The following is a 22,391-nucleotide window of genomic DNA, read 5'->3' as shown; positions in this document are numbered from 1 at the left end:
TGGTCTTTGATACGGGCCACGCTCGGATACCTGGTCAGGTAGGATGGAATAGGCAGGGATGGAGAGACATGACATCAAATCATGATCTGTCCATGAAATAAATCTACATCTAATCAATGAAAGGTCTCGCGATCTTACCTATGAGAACTGAGTCGGAAATGAGCTCAGATATAGAACGTACGTGAACACATGATGTCTGGTCTCTTGTCCACCAGAAGGAGCAGTTCGCCTCTCGGATCCATGTCCCATTGCTCATGAAACGAACACTAATTAGGCTCCCTCCGGGTCGACCCTATCCTTCTGTATCCAGGCACAGCGACATCATATCTTCTCCATCTCAACCAGCGACCACATTCCCCACCACATCCGCCAATTCAGAGAACAAAATGCCTTTCAGAACATTCTCGCCTTGTTGCTCGGCCCAGTACCCGGCGTCGACAAGTCTTCGCTTCCACCCTTTCTTCTGCGCCTCGCTGAGTTCTTCCCACCTCTGAAGCGTTGCCTCCTTCACCAAATCTGCATCATGATGCAGCACTTCCGTGGATATCTCGCCCACAGATTCCTCGCGGACGACAATCGCCTTGGGAGTTTCGAGCTCCGAGTTCTCCTCTACTAAGTCCTTGAGCTTTGGTCTCCCTCCCGAGGAGACATCTTCGAGGGTGTTCTGGACATCCTCGACGCTGGGGATGTGGGAGGCTGCTGATTTCAGTGGCTCCGTCGCGCTCTGTGCAGCGACGGGAACGTCTGAGGTGACGGCATGGGGGATCTTGTCAGCCCAGATATAAGGTCGTGCGATGATTTCACGCATGCCCGGCGAAAGCCACTCTGCAGCGCCCAGCATGGGGGGCACGGCGCCGCGGATCTCGCAGAATGCCTGCATCAGGAACGCGACGAGGCCGACGACCACGAGAGCAACGAGCACGCTGAATGTCGTCTGCATGGCTTCGGACCTGCCGGGTGGGATGAGGACGTATCGTGGAGTTTTGGTGGAGGTGGTTGGGAGCGGCCGGAGTGGGAGGTGGTGTACAACGACGAATTGGCCGACGCCCACGGAGGCAAGACGGACAGATGGTGGGCCTGCATCCTTGGTCACCGGGAGAGTTGGTCCGGTGAAGTTGGAGAAAACAAGTCGTGTCAGAGGGCCTTTGTGGACACTCCCGAGGAAAGAATAGGGTCGAAATGTTCCCAGTCCGGAATCACGCGCATAGTCGATTGTTAGAAGTTCTATTGAGCTGTCGTCTCCGCTCTGTCCCGCTACGGCAATAATGAATTGTGCTTCACCTTGTTGGGACTCGGTCAGGGGACAAACTTCTAATCCAACCGCGGCTTTGGTCGATCTGTGGAGACGCTTGCGAAGAGAGATGCGAGCTTGCGACAGGTCCTTGCTCACTCGAAGGACTAGAAGATCAGCACCGGTTCTGCCTGGCCGGTTCTGAAGTAGTAAAAGATACCGGGGGGTGAGAAATCGTATGGCTCGAAACTTTGGCCGTTTCGAAGGAGGTAATGGTGTAGTCGACTCGAAGGCACGGAAGATGGATATTGGTTTTTCAGGTATCGAGGATGCGGGCAGTTGTTGCATGAATACTTCATCATCGGTGCAATAGGCGAGAACATGACCATCTTTCTCCTCGTCATTCACGGTAAGGTCGAGGTCTGCGGCTTCACGGCTTCCAAGGCTTATGCGCGATACTTCGTCGTCGGCTCCCGGTGTCGGAGTAGGTTGGAAGACAATGATTTCATTTTCGGGTGCAAGCCCTGAGGCAATAGCTGCTAGTCGAGGCAGGCCGGCAGCCTTGGTTGGCGAAAACCGTAACACTCTCTGATATGTTTCATTCTTGGACCCCTTTGCCGATTTGAACAGCGCCGTTCGTCCAAGGGGTTGTGTACCTGGCGTCAAAGCCGTGTTTTTCTCTTTCTCTGCATCCACTGTCCTGCCGTCTGCTCTCCTTTTCTTTGCTGGCAGGCCAATGCGAAATGCTCTCAGATGTTCGTTCTTTCCAACATTCTGGTCGGCAACGGAGCTGTTGATGCCTGCAAAGGCAGTCAAGGACGAAGATGAGGAGTCGGCCACGGCAAGACTTGTTACGGAATCTTCCCCCTTGACCAGCTCAACGTCCACCACTTGCACCAACTGATCTCGACGCGAGGTGTCAATCAAGGATATTTTGTTGGGCACACCGGTTGATGAGGAGCCTCCTCCACCTCCAACCAGCAGAAAATCAGGATTGAAGGGATCAAAGTCGGCGGCGTAGAGAGGATAGGAGAGTTTCGTTTGCGAAGTGGACACCGTAGATGGCATTTTAGCGAGGGAGGGTTAACTTTATCAGCTCGTGCGAGACAGATATCGATCTCAGGGTTTATAGGCCGATCACAGACATAATTGACAAGGACTAATAGGAAGGAAAAGGAATTGAAACCTGAGGATAAGTCGGTCACCGTGGGGAGGACACCGATTCGACTTGATGCAAAATGTTCCAACGTCAGTGCAAAACAAAGAATTTAGCTCAGTCTTATCGATAACTCTAAACTCAATTCGAGCCAAAAGTGGACACTATTCTTCCCCGACCTCATTCAACCATTTTATTATTTCTGTCAACACCCCCATTCTGTCCCAGGTCATTCGTTGCCATCATGCGCAGACGGTCGACCTACATCACTCACCCCAACCGTGCCGTGAACCCAGCCGATATTCAGGTCTACAAAAATCAGCTCCTCCTCGGAGCACTTCAGGCCGCTCGGGAAGAGCGATTGACTCTAGACTTCAAAGAACTGCCCCAAGACGTCGTAGATGTCCTGCGGGATTCTCACGAACTGCATCTCCGCTGGGCTTCTGAACATCCATATAACACCACCGCACCATTTCTGTCGCGGACTTCTCCAGGACTTCACATTGGATACACCCCTTTGAAGGAAGATCAACCCGATCGACTATGCAATTTTCTCCGCAAATTGTTCGGCCAAGCACTTCGATGTGAATCACCCAAGTCCACCTTCATCACCCCCCCTTTGATATCCGAACGCTTTGCGCGGACTTCCTCGCTCCAATACTATTCTCTTCTCCCTTCGTTGAAGAGTTTGGTAGCTTACATTCAGCGCAATGTCTGCGCCCCATCCGATCTCACGTGTCTCCATACAGCAGCTCTGCTCAACATCGCCGACTCGGTAGACTTCGATTATGACAGCATCTCTCATGCTTTTACACTAACCGCATTTTGGTCCAAGCAGCCGGCAGTTTCCTACGATCCCATTGGCGAATTTACGACTCTCGAGGCATGGAATCTTGACGTCGAATCGAAAGAAGGAGACCGGGTCGAAGTCGGCATTCTCAGGGCATCCACCGCGACGGACCCATCAGATCTTCAGCTCTCGGGTTTCCTGACCGTCGTTGGTGAAGATGACCATCCCAAAGCTACACTGTTTAGCTTCCCTTCTCGACATCTCAGCCTGAATGCGGAACAATCAAAGGTCCAGAAATACACGGTTTCATTCGACCACCCTCCGGGATTGCACCCGACTTTGAGGATTTCATTTCCTGCCGCTTCGTCACTCATGGAGCCGGAGAATAAACCTGAAGGGAGTGTTTGCGCATTGCAGACGTATTTAACCCTTCCATCCCATATCTTCGCCGACCAATATGCTTTCCTGAGCAATGATCCTCTCTTCCAGAAATCCCATCATGTTGGCCCATTGCGATCCATTGCGGGCGAGACAGATCTCGAAGCTCCAGATTATGTGGTCGACAAATGGGGTTCAACGATGTTACTGGAGATTCGTTCTCCGAACAACAGCCGCGAGGCGGAATTGACCGCTGCTGCTGGACCGTGGGACGTAACGATTCCTCTACATCTTCGTTACCTGAAGCCACAAGCTGGCGGAATATCGGACGTTGACATGCCCTGGCCAATTGTCTTTTGGGCTTGCACGGCGGAAGAAGGCACCAGATTCCCGGTGAATCCTTTTGACAGGACACAGCTAGGCTTTGACGGACTCTTTGGACCAAGAACAGTGTTTTATCATCTAGATCCTGTTCCTAAAGGGCCCCCTACAAGCAAGTTAGTTGAGCGAATTGCAGTCCCGGTCTTGGACACGCAGGTATCAACCCCCCAAACTATTGAATGGGTAACGGTTCTCACCATAGCACTGGGATTCTGCTGGGTTCTACTGAAGCTGAAACCATTGTATTCGGCCACGCAAACTCCAGACGAAGGTGTCTCCAGCTCAAAGAAAAAGCAGTAACGACTATCAAATCATCAAGAACACTCTACATACGACAATGGGTCGAATACCTCCTTCCGTGAAATTTTAACTTACTAAGAATGCATCATCTATCGATCAATATCCTCGATAATTTATTGTCGATCACTTCACAAGCTACTACATACCGAATATTCCAAACGGTTTTGATCGTGAAGCTACTTGAGAGCAGTTTCCCAAACCAACAAATCCTCAGCAAAATTGAACCACGATTTGTCTATGAACTCCGCCGTGAGACTCTCTTCCACAGTATGATCTTTCAGAAGCTAGTCCAATCTGACTGGCAGATAGCCACAGTCCCAATTGGCTGACATTGACCGTTATCAAAATCAATCAACCTTCGACTTCTTTTCACCTCACGTCTGTCTCGACATCCTACATTCTACATTCTGTGCATGGAACGATATTACAGCACTATCACTGAGGGACTCCCAACAACGCAACACAGCATGCTTAGCAAATTTGAATTGCGAGCGAGAGACATCACTCTGCTCATCGGTCAGGGTCCGAACGTGTTGTCTCTGGCTTTCAACTCGGAGAACATCTGATAGCAAAATACATCTTTGTATCATCATATTTGCTCCATACTCAGACCGGCCTTGAATCCTCTTTGTGAGCTCATCACAGTGAACTATGGGTGGGAGGATTGAAGAGTTCGCGTTTGCATTTCGCGTCGTTGCATCCACGATGTCAGTCTCGGAGTGTTGAACTGTTGAACTGGAGCCAAATGAAAAGGTTTTATTATTGCCATTGCTATAGCCAGCCTTTGTTTCTCAAGGAGAGAAGGACCGGAAAAAAAAAAAACTGCCGTATACTTCTTCTCGCCTCCCGTGAATATTTATTGGTGTGGCTTGGACCGAAAGGCCTGGCCAAGCAAGGACTTCCGAGCAAAGGGGCCCCATTCGATGGAGGACTATTAATGTTCTCGGTTTTCCGATAGAAGGTAAAGAAATGAAGAGGGCGATGCTGCTGGAAGTATCATTTGGTTTAAGAGAGACGAAGACAGGGGCAACAATGAGGATCATGGACAGTCGTGAAGGAGTAGAATCTCATTTACCAACAAGAAACTTCAGCGCCAAAGGTTCAAGCTCAAATTCACGAGGGTCAAGCGTCTGAAATCTTCTTGGAACCCTATGGAAGGGATCAAGGTGATCCGTGCAGGTAATGCACATGATTCAAGCAATGGACAAGACCAATAGAACCTACAATCCAAGGCATGGTCACCATTGCTCATTAATCGCAACGCTCACGGCAGGTGTCGCAGATCAAGCAATGAGATTTTCCCTTCTTGCAAAGCACCGCGCCGCCCGAGGACTGGGTACAGCGTAGCTTCTCGCAAGCTTGTAGTACTGCCTGTGCCAACTCTCTGGAACTTGAGCATAGCAAGGGCCTTGGGACCTCCCCAGAAAAGTAAGGCTCTAGCGGCCTCACAGTGAGATCATAGGAAAGGCAGTCATCCAGGCGTTTCGGCTCCCAGGACCTCGCTGATCTCGAGCGTGATCTCTTGAAGTTTCGTGAAAGACCTGGATCACGCCATTAGAGAATGCTAGATCGGGGAATTGCATCCACGATAACCTGTACGCAGACGACGGTGTCACATCAGGTCATCAGAAGTATTTCCTCATATATGTCAGCATAACCACCCTTTGGTATAGAAGTAAACAGTGTTTTGTGTCCGCCAGTAGTTTTTGTCCCTCCAAACCAATCCACGTCATACATTGCGGCATGGATCACTCTTTCCATGGTCAGTCTCAAAGATGCGCTTGCGTGGGACGGCTGGTCGGAAGCCAAAGGGGTTGGAAGTTTATGCATAATTCAGCCTGATGGTAGAGAAGATGTTCTCATCTCGAAGCATAATCAGAAACTCGACGCCTTTCAAACAGGTGATCTTTGAAGGTATGCTGTGATGACCGGTAAACCATTCTCCCGGGAGTTCACCCGTGTAGGTTAGAAATTTGTTTGCCTCTCGACATGAACAGGCAAAAGCTCTAAGGTCCAGGAGCTCCAGAGGTTCTCGCCTGGTGGATAGCTGCAGCTGCAAGGAAATCTAGACACGAAGATGAGAAATCTGCAACATCGAACCAACTCGGACAGAACATCTAAAACAAGTCGGAGACAGCGAAGTGCATTAGCCGTTCTCCTTCACCGCCAGGAATCCAGAAACATTCCAATGATTGGGAAGAAGAATGAGAAAAGGCACCCAAAGGACAACACAACTCGATGCAAAAGCCTCGAGAATTCCAAGTTAAGTCTCAGAAGGGATGCTTTAGGGAATGGATTCTCATGCACATGTTTGCCTGTTTTCAAAAGTTGGCAGACGGTTTCTTCCCGTCGACAGTGGAGAAAGGATCAGGCAGCAATGGTCAGATCATTGGGACCAGGGGGAATGACACTCAATCGTTGTGCTCGCGGAACACGGAAAGAACCTCCAGAGTTTCAGCCCGTCATCTTTCTTTAGGTAAGGTCGGCCCACTGCACCAACTGGCTGGGAAATTTGACTCCAAGGCCAACAACCTCGCGTATATGAAGTGAGGCGACAAAAACAAGAAGTTCGAGCTTCAAATTTCCCCCTGTCATTTGCTGACGCAGGTCGCCTCGTCCAAAGTACAAGTCTCGTGTGTGGGGTGGTTGGCTGCCGAAGAATGGACCCCTTTTAACCTTTGCCAATGACCCGCTCCCACGGAGCTGGCAGAGACCATGTAGTCGAATCAATTTCTAGAGAAGTAAAAGGCAACCAATTTGTTTTGCATGTGAGCGCCAGCTATAGACTGTACGTCAGAAGTTTGGGCAGGAAAGGACGACGCATATCCAAGCCACCGTTAGATGGCGTTGAACGATGAGCACCTGACCGACCGTCTTCGAGGAGCACAACCTTGTTCATTGGGTCTTAGCGCGGTTGCCTTTTTCTTTGAGATCCAATATTCGAGGAGAGGGACGATGTTCCCCCCTTTTTTTGACAGTTGTCATGGAAGCGGTGTGTGAGATCTCCACGGGGCACCCAAGTGGCTTCCCTCGTCCAGCTAAGGCGTCGGCCCTGACCTAGGAGATATGATTCGCCTCGAAATGAGAGTGGCAATATTGGTCGTATTCTCTACTCTCAACAAGGGTTCCATTCGCTAGGCAGAAAGAATGAATATGTCCAACCCAAGGCCATCATGGCCACTTCTTTCCATTCAGGATGGCAACGCCCGAGTGGCCAACAAGGTTGTCCGACCTTGATTTCACGAATTTATTCGTGGGAGACGAGAGTTGGATAGAAGTTCTAGCATCGGCAAGCGCAAAAATGACTCCACCAGGATACGCAAGGAACTTCCGTCACTGAAAGCCGAGAATGATGGTCCCTATCCAATTCTCAATTTCGGTGTGGCGGTGCCAAGATGGCGATGGGCCAAAGCGGATACAGAGTGTCCAAACGATTGTCGTGGGGTGAGCGGTGGTCAGCTTCATGGTTAGTGAAGCAATTATCTGAGAGGTCGAATCCCGCCGAAGTTCGGAAAATTCGGGGACTCTGTGGCGAGCACAGAGGAAAAAGAAAACAGACTTCACCTTTGAGAGTTCTTGTTCTGCCCACAGAGCGAGGCTTATCTAATCCAAATTGATGAATATATGGAAGGAGTTTTGTTGAGAAGGTGGCCATATTCCCAAAATGGTAGTACTAGCCGATAGACACAGTTCATAGTCGAGGCTGGAACTGTTTTGCCACAACAGATGGCGAAATTCTTGAAAAATCATGAAGAGATCATCTCTGGGTTGCGGATGGGATGTCTTTACCATTATGCGACAAACAAGAGCTGAACCCATGGCCGCCATGAGCTGATCGGCGCCAAAAGTTGGCATAGCTGAAGGGTACTTACGGCTGGTCCCCTAGCAAATTGGAAGGGAGTATGGCTGATGTCAAGGGAGAAGGCCACGCTTCGTCAACGTCGATAGACATCAGCTTACAATATGAGCTTCCCAAGGTGAAGAAGAGACGAACACATATTGGAGAAGGCGGATCAGCTGGGAGCTGAAGATGTACGAGGCAGACGAGAAATTGGTGTGTTACTATTTTTCCGAGCCAAATGTGATACGAAAATATCTCCATGACGTCAAGCCGCTTTTTAGGGGTGCGCACATACAATCGTTGGAAAAACATTATTCCGCATTTTTATTATCCTTATTCCGTACTCAACGCCGCCTCCTGGGGTTTTCATTATTCTGTACACAACCAAAGCCTCGAAACAACTCTGGAGGCGAGCCGTAGGCGAGATTGCAATGAGCGTCGTCTATAGCAACGAGGAATCTCCAGAAATTCAGGTAGGAACCGTGTCAAGAGTAAAGTAGCTAGTGCACCTTTATTGGGAAAAGGGGTTATCACTCCTATGTAGGATATAGAAGTGGGAATAAGAGAAGAAAGGATCGACCAACGTGCATATATACCAGCAACCCTTAGATAGAGCATTAGCAAGCAAGCGGGATTTGCGACAGTGCCAAGCCAATCACATCACGTGATTATGCCAAGCATGTGTCACGTGATTGACAAACACCACTCTCATATCACAGCAAAAATTTTGGGCCAAAAAAACCCAAAAGGGCCCCTCCTATAGTCAATATATAACTAACTGATAGATGGGGCGCCACAACCAGTGAAAGCTTCAATCAGACAAGTTCAACTGGAGGAAAGTTTGATCAGTAGACCTTCCAACAGTATCGGCAAGCAGACATCAACAATCACTGGCTGGAGCATTACGTTTACCCATCTAGGGCACCTAGAGCTAGGCCGGACAACCCTCTTGCCTCACCTATGATCGAACACTAGTGAGGTCCCTCAATTCTATCGGTTCGACTGAAACCTAAGTTTCGTCCTTGATAGGTCAACCGCGATTTGGTGTCAATTTTGGAGGAAAATTTTGGCGGAAAAAAATATATCCCCGAATTTTTGGGCGGAAATTACGTCATTACGGATTTTTTGACTGGTCACGTGATTAATGCTTGAACTGACCAATAGGATGAATGAACGGAATGAAAAATTGAATGCCGATGTACGGAATAATGGCACCCGATTTTAACCTTTCCGGCCCGCACCCTTGAGCCTCTCTTGGCCCTTTTTTGGGGTTGGTCTCAAAAGCAACATCAGGCCAACATCTCTTCAGGACATCCACTACAACTTGTCAACATTAACGACAACATTGCCAGATAACTCCTCAAAGCCTTCTGAAGCCTTCGAAATCCCAATTTAATGCTTCGAATCTTGACGGTATGTTTCCGAGGATCCTCACGGAAAAACACGAAGATTGTTCATCCACACGAATATCTGCCTCTGAGATTGGTGCATACCTCCTAGCAGTCGCCTATTCAACAATGGAGCATCCGAATTAATGGATATTCAAACCGCCGGTGTCTTGAAGGTGCGATTGGAGCACTATTTCTGGAGAGAGAACAATCTTTCACGGGCGGAAGTTCAGCTCGAACACCGATTTCGAACTCTTCCCACACTTTGATGGCCTCCGTCGATGGTCATCCCCTATTAGCGCCCGCCGTTGGTTTTTCAGAAACCCTATTGTTACAATTACGCTCACTCACCTGCCCATCGAAACTTTGGGCGCTTCAAGATCGTTGAAGCAACATATTCCCTCGCCACTTTAACTTTTCCAGTAGCTTGAATTAGCGAGCAATCTGGACAGGCTGCAATCTCTTCGCACAGACGCGTGTTGACTACTCTTGTTGAATTTTCAGATGTAGAGACGATACTGAAGGTCTGAGTCTTTCGTTATATGTATCGTCGACGATGCCCCTCTTAGCACTACAGAGGACACCGAATAGAACAATGGGCTCCAGAGGGAACAGGGCCCAGCCTACCCCATTCCGAAAGATCCCCCGCTATATTAGATACTGACTTTTTTTTTTTTTTTTTTTTCTTTCAGAAATGCCCGTCCAAAGACTTCGTTCGACTGCGAAAATGCCTACGCCGGCAAGGATTTATCAACGCCTATGACCACAGAATTCCACTGGTAGGTCCTGTTGGAATCACCGAAGTCTTCCTACTCTAACAGACTTCCTCAGAGATTTGGAGAAAAAAAATCAGGACTCACGAGGAAAGGCCGTCATTGCTCAATAGCCGTGTCTCATAGCCACGGTTGAACGTGCTTCGGACGGTCGTGTCACCGCTGCAGTCTATCATGACTCCAGTGGCTATCGACCTTTGCCGACTTCCCTGTTGCTGGAGGGTTCCTGTTGATGAATCCATCGTATGTCCAGCAGCCTCGAGACCCTTCCAATATTCTCTCTGGTGCAAACAAAGGATTCCCAAGGACATCAAGGACATGAATCTACATCACAGCTTGTCAATTCTAGACTTCTTTTTCCACCACGGACTTCCTACCTGGCGGTTGCCCCCGAATACTACGTACTACGTCCTAGCTTCCGCTCATCCAACATCATCTTTTTTCGCCTTGTTGCCCGATTCCTAAATATGTCTGTTGCTCCACTGCACAGAATCTGAAATGATTATCCAGGACATGGCAAGACCATCCAGCATCCAGATAACGATACAAGGAAGATGCCCACACCCGAAACGTCAACGCATTCTCTTCCACAGACATCATGGTATAGCCACTTTAGCCATCCTGCGCAGATTGCAGGCCACAACTCGGGGGAGTGATATGCGGGACCCGCAACCGATTGGCACCATTTCCCCAAATGGTTAACAGCGGCCGAGTTTGGTCTCCCGGCGAATCACCGTTGCGCAATTTCCATGTCCTGGAATTCTAGCGCGAGCGCGGAGCCTATCAGCATTGCCCCAGCTTCATGGGCAGTTCGGATTCATTGGCCGGCTGCCGCCACGCTCCCGCCTAATCAGTGATTCAGGGTATTCCTCTTTCCCCCCTCCTCCCCTCCTCCTTCCTCTCCCTCCTTTATCATATTGCGGAGAAATTCCTCCTGATCCGGCCAGATCTCTCTGTTTTACATTCATCCAGTGCTTTCGGCCACTCGAGCTTGCCGGGGCTCTACCAGTTCTACAGCTCTCGACTTTGCTGACATACGTCGGCCTCTGTACCCTATAACCACTGCCAGGCACCCAATGGCCACGACAGTCACCAGCTCTCGGACATCAACCATGGCACGAGCGAAGAAGGAAGCGTGTGTTTTTGCCTGTTTCCCAAACGCAACCGTTGTCCATACTGACATGAAACGCAATGTAGTCGTCGAAAGATCCCTCTAACATCATTCACCCTGCTCACAGTCCCAGAGGGATCCATGCTTTCGGAATATCTCAAAGACATGGACACTATCGACATCAGGCTACTGGAGAAAGATTTCAGCTCTCACACCACTGATTCCAGGAGTAGGCCGGTATCCCATCTGAGCAAGACTCCCAGCAGAGACCAACTTTCAACCAACCACGGCGCCAAAGATGTCCAGGCCAGCGATTTCCAACTTGAGCTCGAGCTAGACAAGTACATGGCCGCTATCACAGCGACAGAATCACCCAATGCCGTCGTCCGGACGATCGCAGCTTCGAAGTCGTTTTGATCGAATGGCTCGAGAGAGCTCTTCGTAGCACGACCTACGATAATAGAGCTCTTTTCTCATGCGATGTCTTCCCGGTAAGAGATGAGACGGACGAATCTGTCCTCACATCTCCCATGTTTGAGAGTTTCTTTGAGAGTTTTTGGACGTTTGTCCTCCTTTTATTCGCACGGGATGAAGTGGGGCGACGTCTCGAGGGCAAGAATGTAATGTATGATGACTCACGAGGTGAAAAGCACGAGGACGGTAGTATTCAATGAAATCGAATGAGCATCGTCCTTTGGTTTGACTACAGAAAGCCCGTGGCCCCTTGCACGTTATGTAAATGTTGACCCTCGCATTGCGTTCATGAGTTTGGAACGAATGAATTTCATGTCTACGCAGACAGGTTTCCCTTTGAGTTACATCTCGTCACTTGACCTCCGTGGTATCTCGGTTTCTCGAAAATACCGCATCGCACCGAGAGCAACCCCACTTTCCGTGTCCCACCCCTTCATTCCATTTTCCCACGGGGGGTCGGTCCGCTTCATAGCCTGCTTCACGGTCGACACATATATAGAATAGAAGCTGACGCAGCTGGAACGGCTCTCGAGCTCAAAAGAGATTTTGGAAATCATCGAATTGAACTTGAACCACAAAATATACATACTGGAAAAGCGGTCTATTGAAACATAACCATACAGAAAGCCACTTTTGCTGTTTTCCTTATTATCCCTTTGCTTCCGTTTCCTCCAGTAATGACAACGGAACAAAGAATCCGAAATACACGGCGAGTTCCTGCTCGGGTGCCCGGTCAGCACCAGCTCCAACCGAAATATCCGAACAGTGGCAGTGACAATTTAGCAATGACACATTTCCTCAAGCGCAGGTATCTCAGGGATGGTCCAGACCCCGAAACATATCATAGGCGTATGAATGCAGAAGATGGAGGAAGTATTAATTTGCGTGCGATGAGGGCCAGCCCTTTGGTTATTAAGGCATCGTCGGTGATGACGACGATGATGAGAGACCATGTAATCCCGATCCTGGCGGGGAACATGTGGTCGAGTTCGAATTGTTCTTTGTCGTCAGGTTGCTCTCATTCAGGTATCTCGTTCAGTAATGACTTTCAAGTCATTGAAGCATTCTCGGGTTGTTTGAATAGTTCTTTGACTGGAAAACAAATAATGGTCCAGCCCGAATCCTTCCTGTCAGATATTTCTTTCGATGATGTTGAGCCATATTGTACAGCTATACAATCCACCCCTAGTGCCGATAAGGCACTTACTATTCGATCGTTAGCTCCTCACGTTTAAAATGGGAGACTCTTTTGGATTATTGCTCACCCTTCCACCCACAATAAAATTCGGGTTCGCTTTCACCTGGTTCAACTCATTTCTTGTCACGTCAGCTCGGGCAATTGGATCTAAATTAATCGTCTCTGGGCATATAGCCACTCCATTCCCGATAACGGTGCCACCCGGGAATTTATCCAGGACATGGAGAACTGTGAGATCTATTAGGTCCCAAGCATCCTAGGGTTGTTTTATCGAGAGATCCTGGCTGCTAGACAAGGTTCCACGTAGAAGCCCCAGCGAAACCCTGAACCATATAGGATTCAATTGCGAAGAAGGATGTCGATGCTTCAATGATCGACGCAGCACTCCGGATTTATGGTCCTTTATGCTACGTCGATCATTGGAGCATCGACATCCTTATCTGCAGCGGGATTCTGTACTTGCAACAAATCCATGACGGAATCATTGGCCAAAGACAGGGCAAAGCCAGTACAACTAAATTGTTTGGACTTGTAATTGTAGGAAATGTATCGATGCAACTAGCATAAAATTAATCAGCTGGAGAATGGAGAAATATGCCATGGCTCTACTTACCGACGCAAGTCTCACTCCCAACCAGAGACATCGTTCGGCACGTGGGGCAGCATGAGATGGCAGCTCTAGAGTCCGTTCATCCTCGTCGACTACCTGTCCTTCAAAAAAGTCGGACGGGAAATAGTATGAAGCCCAAATCAGTCCACGCATAGGGAAATCCTCGGGCAATTGACGGCCTGTTCCAGATTGCTGTTGAGGGAATTCCGTGGACTCGATTCTTGCGTCAACAACTCCGGATCTGCTTAACGTATTTAACGATAAGACAATCTTTGTCCACGGAACGTAGTTTTCGAGATAAATCAATGCTCCTGGAACGTATGATAAACTCCAGAGAAAGGCCAACGTCAAGTGCATAAACGGAAGAGTGTTTCGATCGCCGACTTTACCTGCAACAATTGAGATAGAGGCAGCCCACACCGGAAGAACGTATGAAGTGACCTCATCGGCAGAGACAAATTTCACATCTGGTCGATCACCCGTTGCTAAACGAGCCTGTTGAAAGTCCTTCGAGCTAATGCTGCTATTTTCCCAAAATTTCCGGTGGATGCTGTTCTTGATGACTGGGTCCTCAATTGGGGTAGTTTCTGAAAGTGGGTCCCGCTTTTCCGTCTGGATTCCTTTTGTCTTGTCTAAATTAGCACGGAACGCTTTCCACAGAAAACTCTCGTCGGATCCAAAAGCAAAGATGCAAGCAATTAAAGAGGATGCGACCTCTGCGCCTTGAACTTTCCAGTTAGATCCGGACCTGGTAATATGGCTGTCGAGTTCAGATACGAATTGCTTGACGTAAGCACAGTATTCGCGAACGGAGCCACAGGTGAATAGAATTCCTGCCGCGGTGACCAGGGAGCTTTCTAGCAAGGGATACTTTTGATTTGTCAAGTCGGACTTATCAAGAAAAGGGGTAAACAAAAGCATTATTGAATCCCTCGCATTCACGAAAGGAATAACACTGATTAAGGCCTTGGAATAGTAAAACAACTGGCGGACAATATTGGGTCTCGCCAGGACGGCCAAATGATGTTGAATTCTCCCCGTTGTCGGTGAGCGGTCCGCAGCACGATTATACCACATGCGAGCGACATTCGACCAGTTTTCTCGATCCCGCATGTCAGCTTCCTCGATAGCCATTCGGTAGCGAGCGAGGTCTCCCAAGCACTCAATCCACGTCTCGTGGAAGGCCGGAACTGACTCCATCAAAAGTCCCATCATTTGATATGCCAGATACACGAAACTGAGCATATGTTCGAGGGAATGTGGTAGACGATGACGAAGTAGTTCCAGGAATGAATGTATTCCGTGTCTCCACATTCGCGCAGGCATGGCGTACTTCGTGGGTAATCGGCGTAATGCAGAAGAGGCCGTAGGGTGCTGAGAAGCCAGGAAGAAGTCGTGATGCTCGTGAAGGAGGGTGCGATGTAAGGTGATTAATGCTTGCCATTGTTCGTTCGAGAGCTTGGTCGTGGTTTGAGCCTGCTCTTGGCAAATTTCTACACATTTCTTTTCAACCATAACGAGGCCAGCATATATACCTTTGACCTCATTTACGAGTTGATCTTGAGAGATAGACCGAGTCTCGGGCTGCAAAAGCATCTTCGTATCTGAGTCGACAGGCGTATTCGAGCTAGGGGTGCCATATGGAGACGTGCAGATGGAGATCTTTCTCTCTTCGTCTTGATTCTGTGCGTAGATTGGTTGGTTGGAAGAAAGCAAGGACTGGCGAGGGGGTTGTCGCGACGTAGTCACAAGATGAGGTGAGACGAGTCTAGGTGAAGAGAGCGGAGTTCTCGGAGCCGATCGATATCCGGCTGAAGGTGATTGCGTCCCAGTGGAGTCGAAGGGAGGAGACGGGGCGTGGGAGTATACTTGCTCGTGGAGAGTGGAGTATGGCGAAGTAGAACCTCGATCTTCCTTCTTATTGGGCCAGACGTCTTGGTTAGGAGCGGGCCGTTTAGAAGGGCGCATGGAGTCGAAGGATGGGATTTGTCTACTCTGGTCCGCGAGGGACAATTTATTAAAAGAGTCACCGCTTGGCTCCTGCTTGATGGCCGGGTCTGGATGAGGGATTTCGTGTGAAAAGTCATGTCCTGAGTCATTCCAAGAAGGCGGCCGCTGCTGCAGCTGTAGCTCTCCACTATATCCTCTAGATGACCTCGATGTCAGAAACGATTGAGGGTGTTTTTGGGAAATAAAGTACCTTGAATTGCGTGACTCGCGGGATGATTTTCGCGGGTGGTCTGCTGCAATAGGGGGTTTGCTCGGCCCGATGGGCTCGGTATCGCGCTTGTTATGGCTACTGCTCGATTTCAGGCCAAACCAGCCTTTGCGATCTGAGATTGAGGCATTTCTTGGGGAATTCGAAGAATCCATGTTGTTGGGTCAAGGTTTTGATCGCGGGGATCTCGATAAAATCGCACTTCTGCCAAGCCTTTTCGGGAATAAAGTTTTTCCGGCAGAAGGTTCCAAGCGAACACGAGAGGGAGCTTTCCAAGTTGCGCCCTAGAATATTCCGCGTTAATTCCTGTTTTGCCACTCGAACACCAAAGGGCCCAGTAAACTGACCCCCTGTTTTCTGCTGTGCACGCTTTGAGGCGGAGCGATCCCAGGTGCAAGGATGAATCGAGGGACGAAACTTTTTGGCAATGTTTACGTTATTGACGGAGAAAATGAACGAAAGAACTGCTCCTAGGATCACTCCGCCCCATACACGTGACAATGGATTGGAAGGGCTGTTCATGAGGAGGAATCTTTAGTAAGGAGAAGCTGAGGTCGTCCAGTTTATACCTTGAAGACGAGTTCAAGAAGGATCCCTCAGTGAACGCCTCACCGGTTAGTCTAGTGGAGGCGCCGTGCATGGACTAGTGGTTGCCTTTTTGCGACCCACGCGAACCATTAAAAGAGCCTCCATTTTGAGCCTCAGTCAATCCCACCACCTCGCCTTCCCGCCAATTAGCGAGATGCGAGGGACAGCTCTTAAAGCGTTATCGCGTGGCCTTCTTGGGTAAGCTCTGATTGTCACCAACTTTTGAAACGGAAGAGATGTCGAGATTAAGACGGGAGAGAGTTGTAACTTTATACACACACTGCTGACCTCTCCCCAGATGACTGACTCATCGACCCGATATCTTGATCGTCTCAATCTGGCAATCTGGAGTGATGGACGGATATTTTCGGCCCTTGCATATCCATTCCAGTCTCTGTGACAACTGTCAAACCCCCTTTCCAGTCCCATGTTAATTTCCGGCAATAAGCACGGTTCGCGAACCACTGCCTGAGATTTGGGCAAAGTCATGCAGCCTCAGGTCTTCATACTCGGTTGCATGGTACTTGAATATTTGTTGCCAGGAAGGCCTACATACGGCCCCATGTTCCCAAGGCAACATGCGATCGTTGTTCGTACCACTTCGCTTCCCTCTTTGCGGCATATCGTCCTTGTTCAACAGCCCGATCAGGTCTGGTACTTACACCCATAGGTCAGAGTATGGCCATCCTTGTATCCTGGTGGGTGTTATGCCCGTTGCTGTATTGTTATCAAGTATACTGACCTTTGAATGCCGAACCTACACACCCATTCTTCCCAAGGCGTCGGGTGATGTATCTGGTGATGCGAAGTTGTGGTCATGTTTTACTGTTGCAAGACCAACTTGATCAACACGTTCTCAGCCCACAGTTTTATGCCGCTGGACAAGGCCAACGGAAGTAATGCTCTCCGGGTTCGTGCTCGGAAAACGGCGTGGGGCTTTTCGAGACGAAAGGAACAAGGAGACCCTTTCGAGTCGGTTAGCGTGGGCCTCTCACCAGGCCTTGTCGGGTATCACACTAATGCGGTCACCATTGGAACAAAAATACATTTTTCGGAGGGTATGATGAAGATCAATTCAAGACCGTACATCCTCGTGCGGGCGACGAGATGGCCGAGCCAAACCGATATCCATTCATTTACCCGATTACGAGACCCAAAACTTTTGCAGATGAAAAGTTGAAACCTTATGAGGCCCCCCGAAACAAGGCATCCAACCGTATTGGACAAACTTGCTAACATGACCGCTCCTCAGGCCTTCTAGACCATTGCAGCTGAGGGGGTTCCTGTTCGCTAAGTGTCGGATATTTTTGATGTCGGGCGCAGCAACTCGAAGGCGGTCGTTTGAGCTTTTAGCTCGCAAGGTATTTGTTCTGGTCGCCTGTTTTCTTGAGCAATTCAGATGTCTGAAAGTGCTCGGAGGATAGAAAAAGGCTGCATTTGCGAAAACGAGAACATGGGAACAGCAACGAACAGGCAAATCAAAATACATACCGAGCCACAACGATGACGCAGTCTTTGTCAGGAACCGTTGGGGTCCATTAGGTGTTGGGAGTATAGTGGTTTTGCAGACCTTTCCTGAGTCTATTAGGCTGCAAAGGGGGCCAGAGTTCCAGAGCGGTTTTCGTAGTTCTGACTACCATTTGGCCCCCACCGGTGAACCCTTCGCCGAATAGATGGAAACACTTTCGTGGGGAAGCAGCTGCACCCACGTGTCGTACAATCCTTCGGAATATAGAGAGATCATCTGGTTGAGTGGTTCACAAATGATTTTCCATACGGTCATTTGCGCAAGGCGCCACTCCTCGAGTCGCAATCTGATTGGTCAATAGTGACGACGTCGACGGTCCATTCAAAGGCCGATTCGCCTCAGACGTCCTTCTCATGAGCACGACCTGAAACATACCGCAGAGATATTCATGTGCATCTTCCGTCTTGGGTGTCGTTTGGTTGATTCATCCCCTTTCGTTTCTTGGGCAGCTTTGCGGCTGTAGCCCAAGCAATTTCTGGTTGACGCCGACGACCATTCGATGTCTGGGCCACAGTTTGCTTCACCAGCTTCCTGGTGATGGTACATTCAACCCTGGGAGAATACAATTTGCCAGGAGTATGCATCTCTTTTAAATTTGGAGTTGGGCAACCACTGCAGGTCGTCAGCTCAAAGAACTCGGTAGTCTTGGGTTACCTTGTTTCGCTCTTGTGATTATTTGTCACAGAGGAGTGGGAAACATGGCCGGGGAGTTCAGTGCGTTGTCTCTCTTGCCTTTTGAAATACTGTATAGAAGAGATTGACGTGAGATAGGAGGCAGTGTGGGGACAACGAGGGCGCTTCAGACCCAACCACAATAGCAGATTCCCCAAGAAATAACTAGGGGAAAAGAGAGGGAACTCACCGTGCCGGAAAACTTGAGTTTCTTGTGCACAGCAAAACCTGTCCTTCAGCATCGAAACATCAGCTCCAGTCCCCCCAAAGACGCAAATTTTGGCCGCTCGGTGGTATGCTCGATCGTCTCTTGAAATTTGACCGAGGACTCGTAAAGAAGAACAAAGCTTCGACGATTTCGAAGCACAATGAAACCGACCCTCCCCCAGAACATCGTAGTCTTGCGATTTCAACTCTGGGAATCGTGCTTATTCACTGAGATGTGCTGTGCTGACCCTCCCGATACCACCTCCCTACCACTCATATTCAAAACTCGACAGGTCATTGTCGTCGACTTTGGTCCAACAGTCCAGACCAAGCTTCCACTTCATGGCTGTTCAGGACTCCGGGGTTGTAGTTAACCCACGTCTTCAAACTGGTTATGATTCCTCCCATGTTACACCAAAATTATGACCCACCGTTCCCCCCACAAAAAGGGCAGCAATTCTGTGTCTCATCAACAAGAATCTACGTTCCATCAATTTGCTGCACAACTCCAATAGAGATATGGGTGCCAATGGAGCCATTTAGGTTTAGCCCCCTGCATGGGTAACAAACGAGAGATTAGCTCCAGAAGGCAACAAGGCAAAACTTTCTCTACCTCTTACCAGACCCCTCAGGTGTCCTTGCGAGCGCAAGAGGAGTTCGTGATGACAGTGATCATCCCATTGGACCAATTTCATGTGGCCCCTTCCGAAAACTCCCAGCAAGAAAGCGAACTTCTGGCTTGGTTCTTCCAGACTTCTTCTCTTGAGCGTGGGATGAGAGAATTTATCGACCCTGCCTTTTATGTCTTTCATCATCAAGTGATAGATTTTCTTGCATCACACTTCTCACAGCTTTGGAACAACTGGAATCATACGATGTTGAAGAACAAATACTCAACTCAGGTGAGAGACAAGAAACTCGGCTGATGTTTGCTAGACCGTCGAAGGGTTTCGTAGTTCTCTTCCCAAAATTCTCCGAACGGCTCATGCGAAGTATAGTGGATTCCGTTACCCGCAAGAAGAAGGAAGGTGGTACTATTTCCAATGCAACAATGGGCCTTTTTTCTTATTTGCTTGGTACTACAAGAACAACTTTTTGTTCCCAAGTCATCCGATGGAGACGAATCACGATTCTCACATCAAATACGCCATCGTCAGCCGCAGAAAAAAGTCTGTTCATACAGAGCGTGGCTTATACCTTCTTGTGAGCGGCATTTCTGTGCACTACCTTCCTCTTTGAGACAACGGTCTCTGGGAGCCAAAGCTACCTTTTACGCAAAACAGTCATCTTCGTATTGGAGACAGCGCGGGATGATGCTCTACCATGGCCGTTTCTCGGAGCTCGGCAGCCAAAAGTCTCCCCACGAACGCCATGTATCAGAATGATATCATATCTGGTCAATTCGGCCTGGCAAGGTGCATGGGAAATGCAGACCTTCCTGCAGCTTTCCAAATGAGTTTGCAGCATGTCAGAAACGAGGGAGAAAATTCAATCCAGAGCCATGCTGTGTAGGCAAATGCATGACTGAATTTCATGTCCGCAGAAAGTATTGAGGGGATATATCGGAAGAGCGACCACGCGCAGCCACTCACGTACCACAGTGACACCAATGGAGCCTAGTTGTGCGGGCGTTGTCCGCTTGATGGAAAGGTGCCCTTGCCACCCCTTCAAAACTCGCACTTCCAGCACTGGCAGGAGGTAGAGGCAAGAGAATGTGCGTTCGCACTGCGAGATACAACCAGGCAAAAGAGTAGGGATTCATTCAGAACTTGCAGGAAGTTCACAGGGCGTCAGGAAGGCCCTGAAGGAAGCCGACAGTGAGGCCAGGAAATGGCAGGAGGACAACCGAGGCGACAGAGAGAGTCTCGTGAAAAGGCGAGTGCAAATAACTCTGTCAAAAGTGTTCAACGACGTCGTTCAAAAAGCACCAACCATGCAAAGGTCCATCATGCGGACAACGCTCGCACAACTAGGCTCAATTGGTGCCTGGTTAGGTCGATGTGGTACGCGAATCGCTGTGGGTGGTCACTCTCCCGGTATATTCCCAGTATTGATGCGTCGCCAGGGAGACACGTGGGTTGCTCATGGAAGTCTCTCAACCGATGCCTTTCCAGACGTGCACGCGCCCGATTCAAAATTGAATAGCCTTGATTGAAGGAGTTCCACGAACTGACTCGAAAACTTGCGCAGACTGAATCCTACTGGGTACACTCGGATCCGATGCAACGAGAGACAGCAATAGGATCACTCGCAAAATTCCTGCTTGAACGATCTCAGCTACCATCGGGCAACTCAGCCTTACCGGCAAACGTACGCTAATTTCCCCGCGGCAAATCGTCATTGCTCGGGCCGGAAATTGAGTCATTGAGACCGGTGAGGAAAAACATATTACTCCCCCAAAACAGTCTTTAGAGCCCTTTCTGCACACATCGGCGTGTTGTCCTTGGCAGGAAACGCGAAAAGTTTGTGTGCCCAACTCTACCTAAGCGACAAGGCAACCAATCTATCCCTGACAAGACTCGACACTTCGAAGCGCTTCGACGCCCGAATTCTCAGGGGTACGGGATCGCAACTATTCCCGGGCTCGTAGTAACTTTTCGCAGCCTAACCTCGGGGTGAGCTGTGTGCACACCATTGATTCCCAGTCTCCCGTGTCACGTCGCCCGATATACATGATTGCCGGAACCTCCGTCGCGGGGGTACTAACATTGCAGTGCATTGGACGAGCCGCATTGATTTCACATAGTCGAAGCAATTAATTGGAAGATATCGACTTCAACATGCAAGGCATACACCCTATGGACGATTCAAACTTATCATTATTCCCAATCCGGCCGCATGAAGACGTCAGAAAGATAATACATTCCAGGTTGGGCTGGCACGTTGGGCTCAGACTTCCATAATCGAGAGGTCACAGGTACAAATAATATGAGGACGCTTGCTTTGTTTAGGCAGATCTGATTGAACCTCGTGAGGCTTTCAGCCTGATCTCTGCTATTCCTTCGAGCCCTATTTGCGTGCATAGGCCACACCACCATGCCACAGACCGTGGAGCAGAACTGGGATTGGGATGTGGACAGTTCAAAGCGTGCCATTTCAACGATTTCGTTGCCTTGGTTTTGTGACCATCTGAGGCAGCCATCAGAAAAGAAGGGGCTGGAAGAAGAAAGAATGTTTTTGCAAAGAGGAGGGCGAGAATTTGCACGGTAAGGCTAAGAACTGAGAATTTCCTGTCATGAGAAGTTTCTTCTCGAGATGACAACGTCACATGGTCCTTGGGCGGGCGGATGAGGAAAAGAAACAAGGCTGAATCGAACGGGGGCCAAAGCAAAGTCTCTGCAAGCAAGTCAAAGTTCCAGGGTACAAGGCAGGAAAAAACAAACAGAGACCAATCCACGGGGAACGAACGATGAGGGATTCCAAATGAACAGCAATTCTCTCGATGTTGGTATTCGATTTGTTTCAAAGTCGTATGTCGCGAGCGGATCATTTTGCCAAAGTCTCCACATCCGTTTCTCCTCGCAACAATGTACATTGCTGCTGCGTC

The 22,391-nt window shown here is 49.2% G+C and overlaps 4 protein-coding genes across 4 annotated transcripts; 2 read left to right on the top strand and 2 right to left on the bottom strand.

Annotated features, from left to right (window-relative positions):
* Positions 1–337: 337 nt before the first annotated feature.
* On the bottom strand, positions 338–2,299 carry Z518_00999 (uncharacterized protein; the record flags this gene model as incomplete). The annotated part of the gene is made up of 1 exon (XM_013421600.1): positions 338–2,299. One exon carries the CDS (start codon positions 2,297–2,299, stop codon positions 338–340), a length of 1,962 nt encoding a protein of 653 aa, XP_013277054.1.
* Positions 2,300–2,631: 332 nt separating this feature from the next.
* On the top strand, positions 2,632–4,236 carry Z518_00998 (uncharacterized protein; the record flags this gene model as incomplete). The annotated part of the gene is made up of 1 exon (XM_013421599.1): positions 2,632–4,236. The coding sequence occupies one exon, from the start codon at positions 2,632–2,634 to the stop codon at positions 4,234–4,236; it is 1,605 nt and encodes a 534-aa protein (XP_013277053.1).
* Positions 4,237–11,350: 7,114 nt separating this feature from the next.
* Z518_00997 (uncharacterized protein) lies at positions 11,351–11,766 on the top strand (the record flags this gene model as incomplete). The annotated part of the gene is made up of 2 exons (XM_013421598.1): positions 11,351–11,373; positions 11,436–11,766. 2 exons carry the CDS (start codon positions 11,351–11,353, stop codon positions 11,764–11,766), a joined length of 354 nt encoding a protein of 117 aa, XP_013277052.1.
* Positions 11,767–13,423: 1,657 nt separating this feature from the next.
* Positions 13,424–16,004, bottom strand: Z518_00996 (uncharacterized protein; the record flags this gene model as incomplete). Its single annotated transcript, XM_013421597.1, has 2 exons — positions 13,424–13,579; positions 13,635–16,004. The coding sequence occupies 2 exons, from the start codon at positions 16,002–16,004 to the stop codon at positions 13,424–13,426; spliced, it is 2,526 nt and encodes an 841-aa protein (XP_013277051.1).
* Positions 16,005–22,391: the final 6,387 nt, after the last annotated feature.

The sequence above is a fragment of the Rhinocladiella mackenziei genome, assembly GCF_000835555.1.
Source record: "Rhinocladiella mackenziei CBS 650.93 unplaced genomic scaffold supercont1.1, whole genome shotgun sequence".
Classification (NCBI taxonomy): Eukaryota; Fungi; Ascomycota; class Eurotiomycetes; order Chaetothyriales; family Herpotrichiellaceae; genus Rhinocladiella; species Rhinocladiella mackenziei.
This window is presented reverse-complemented; position numbering and strand designations above follow the sequence as displayed.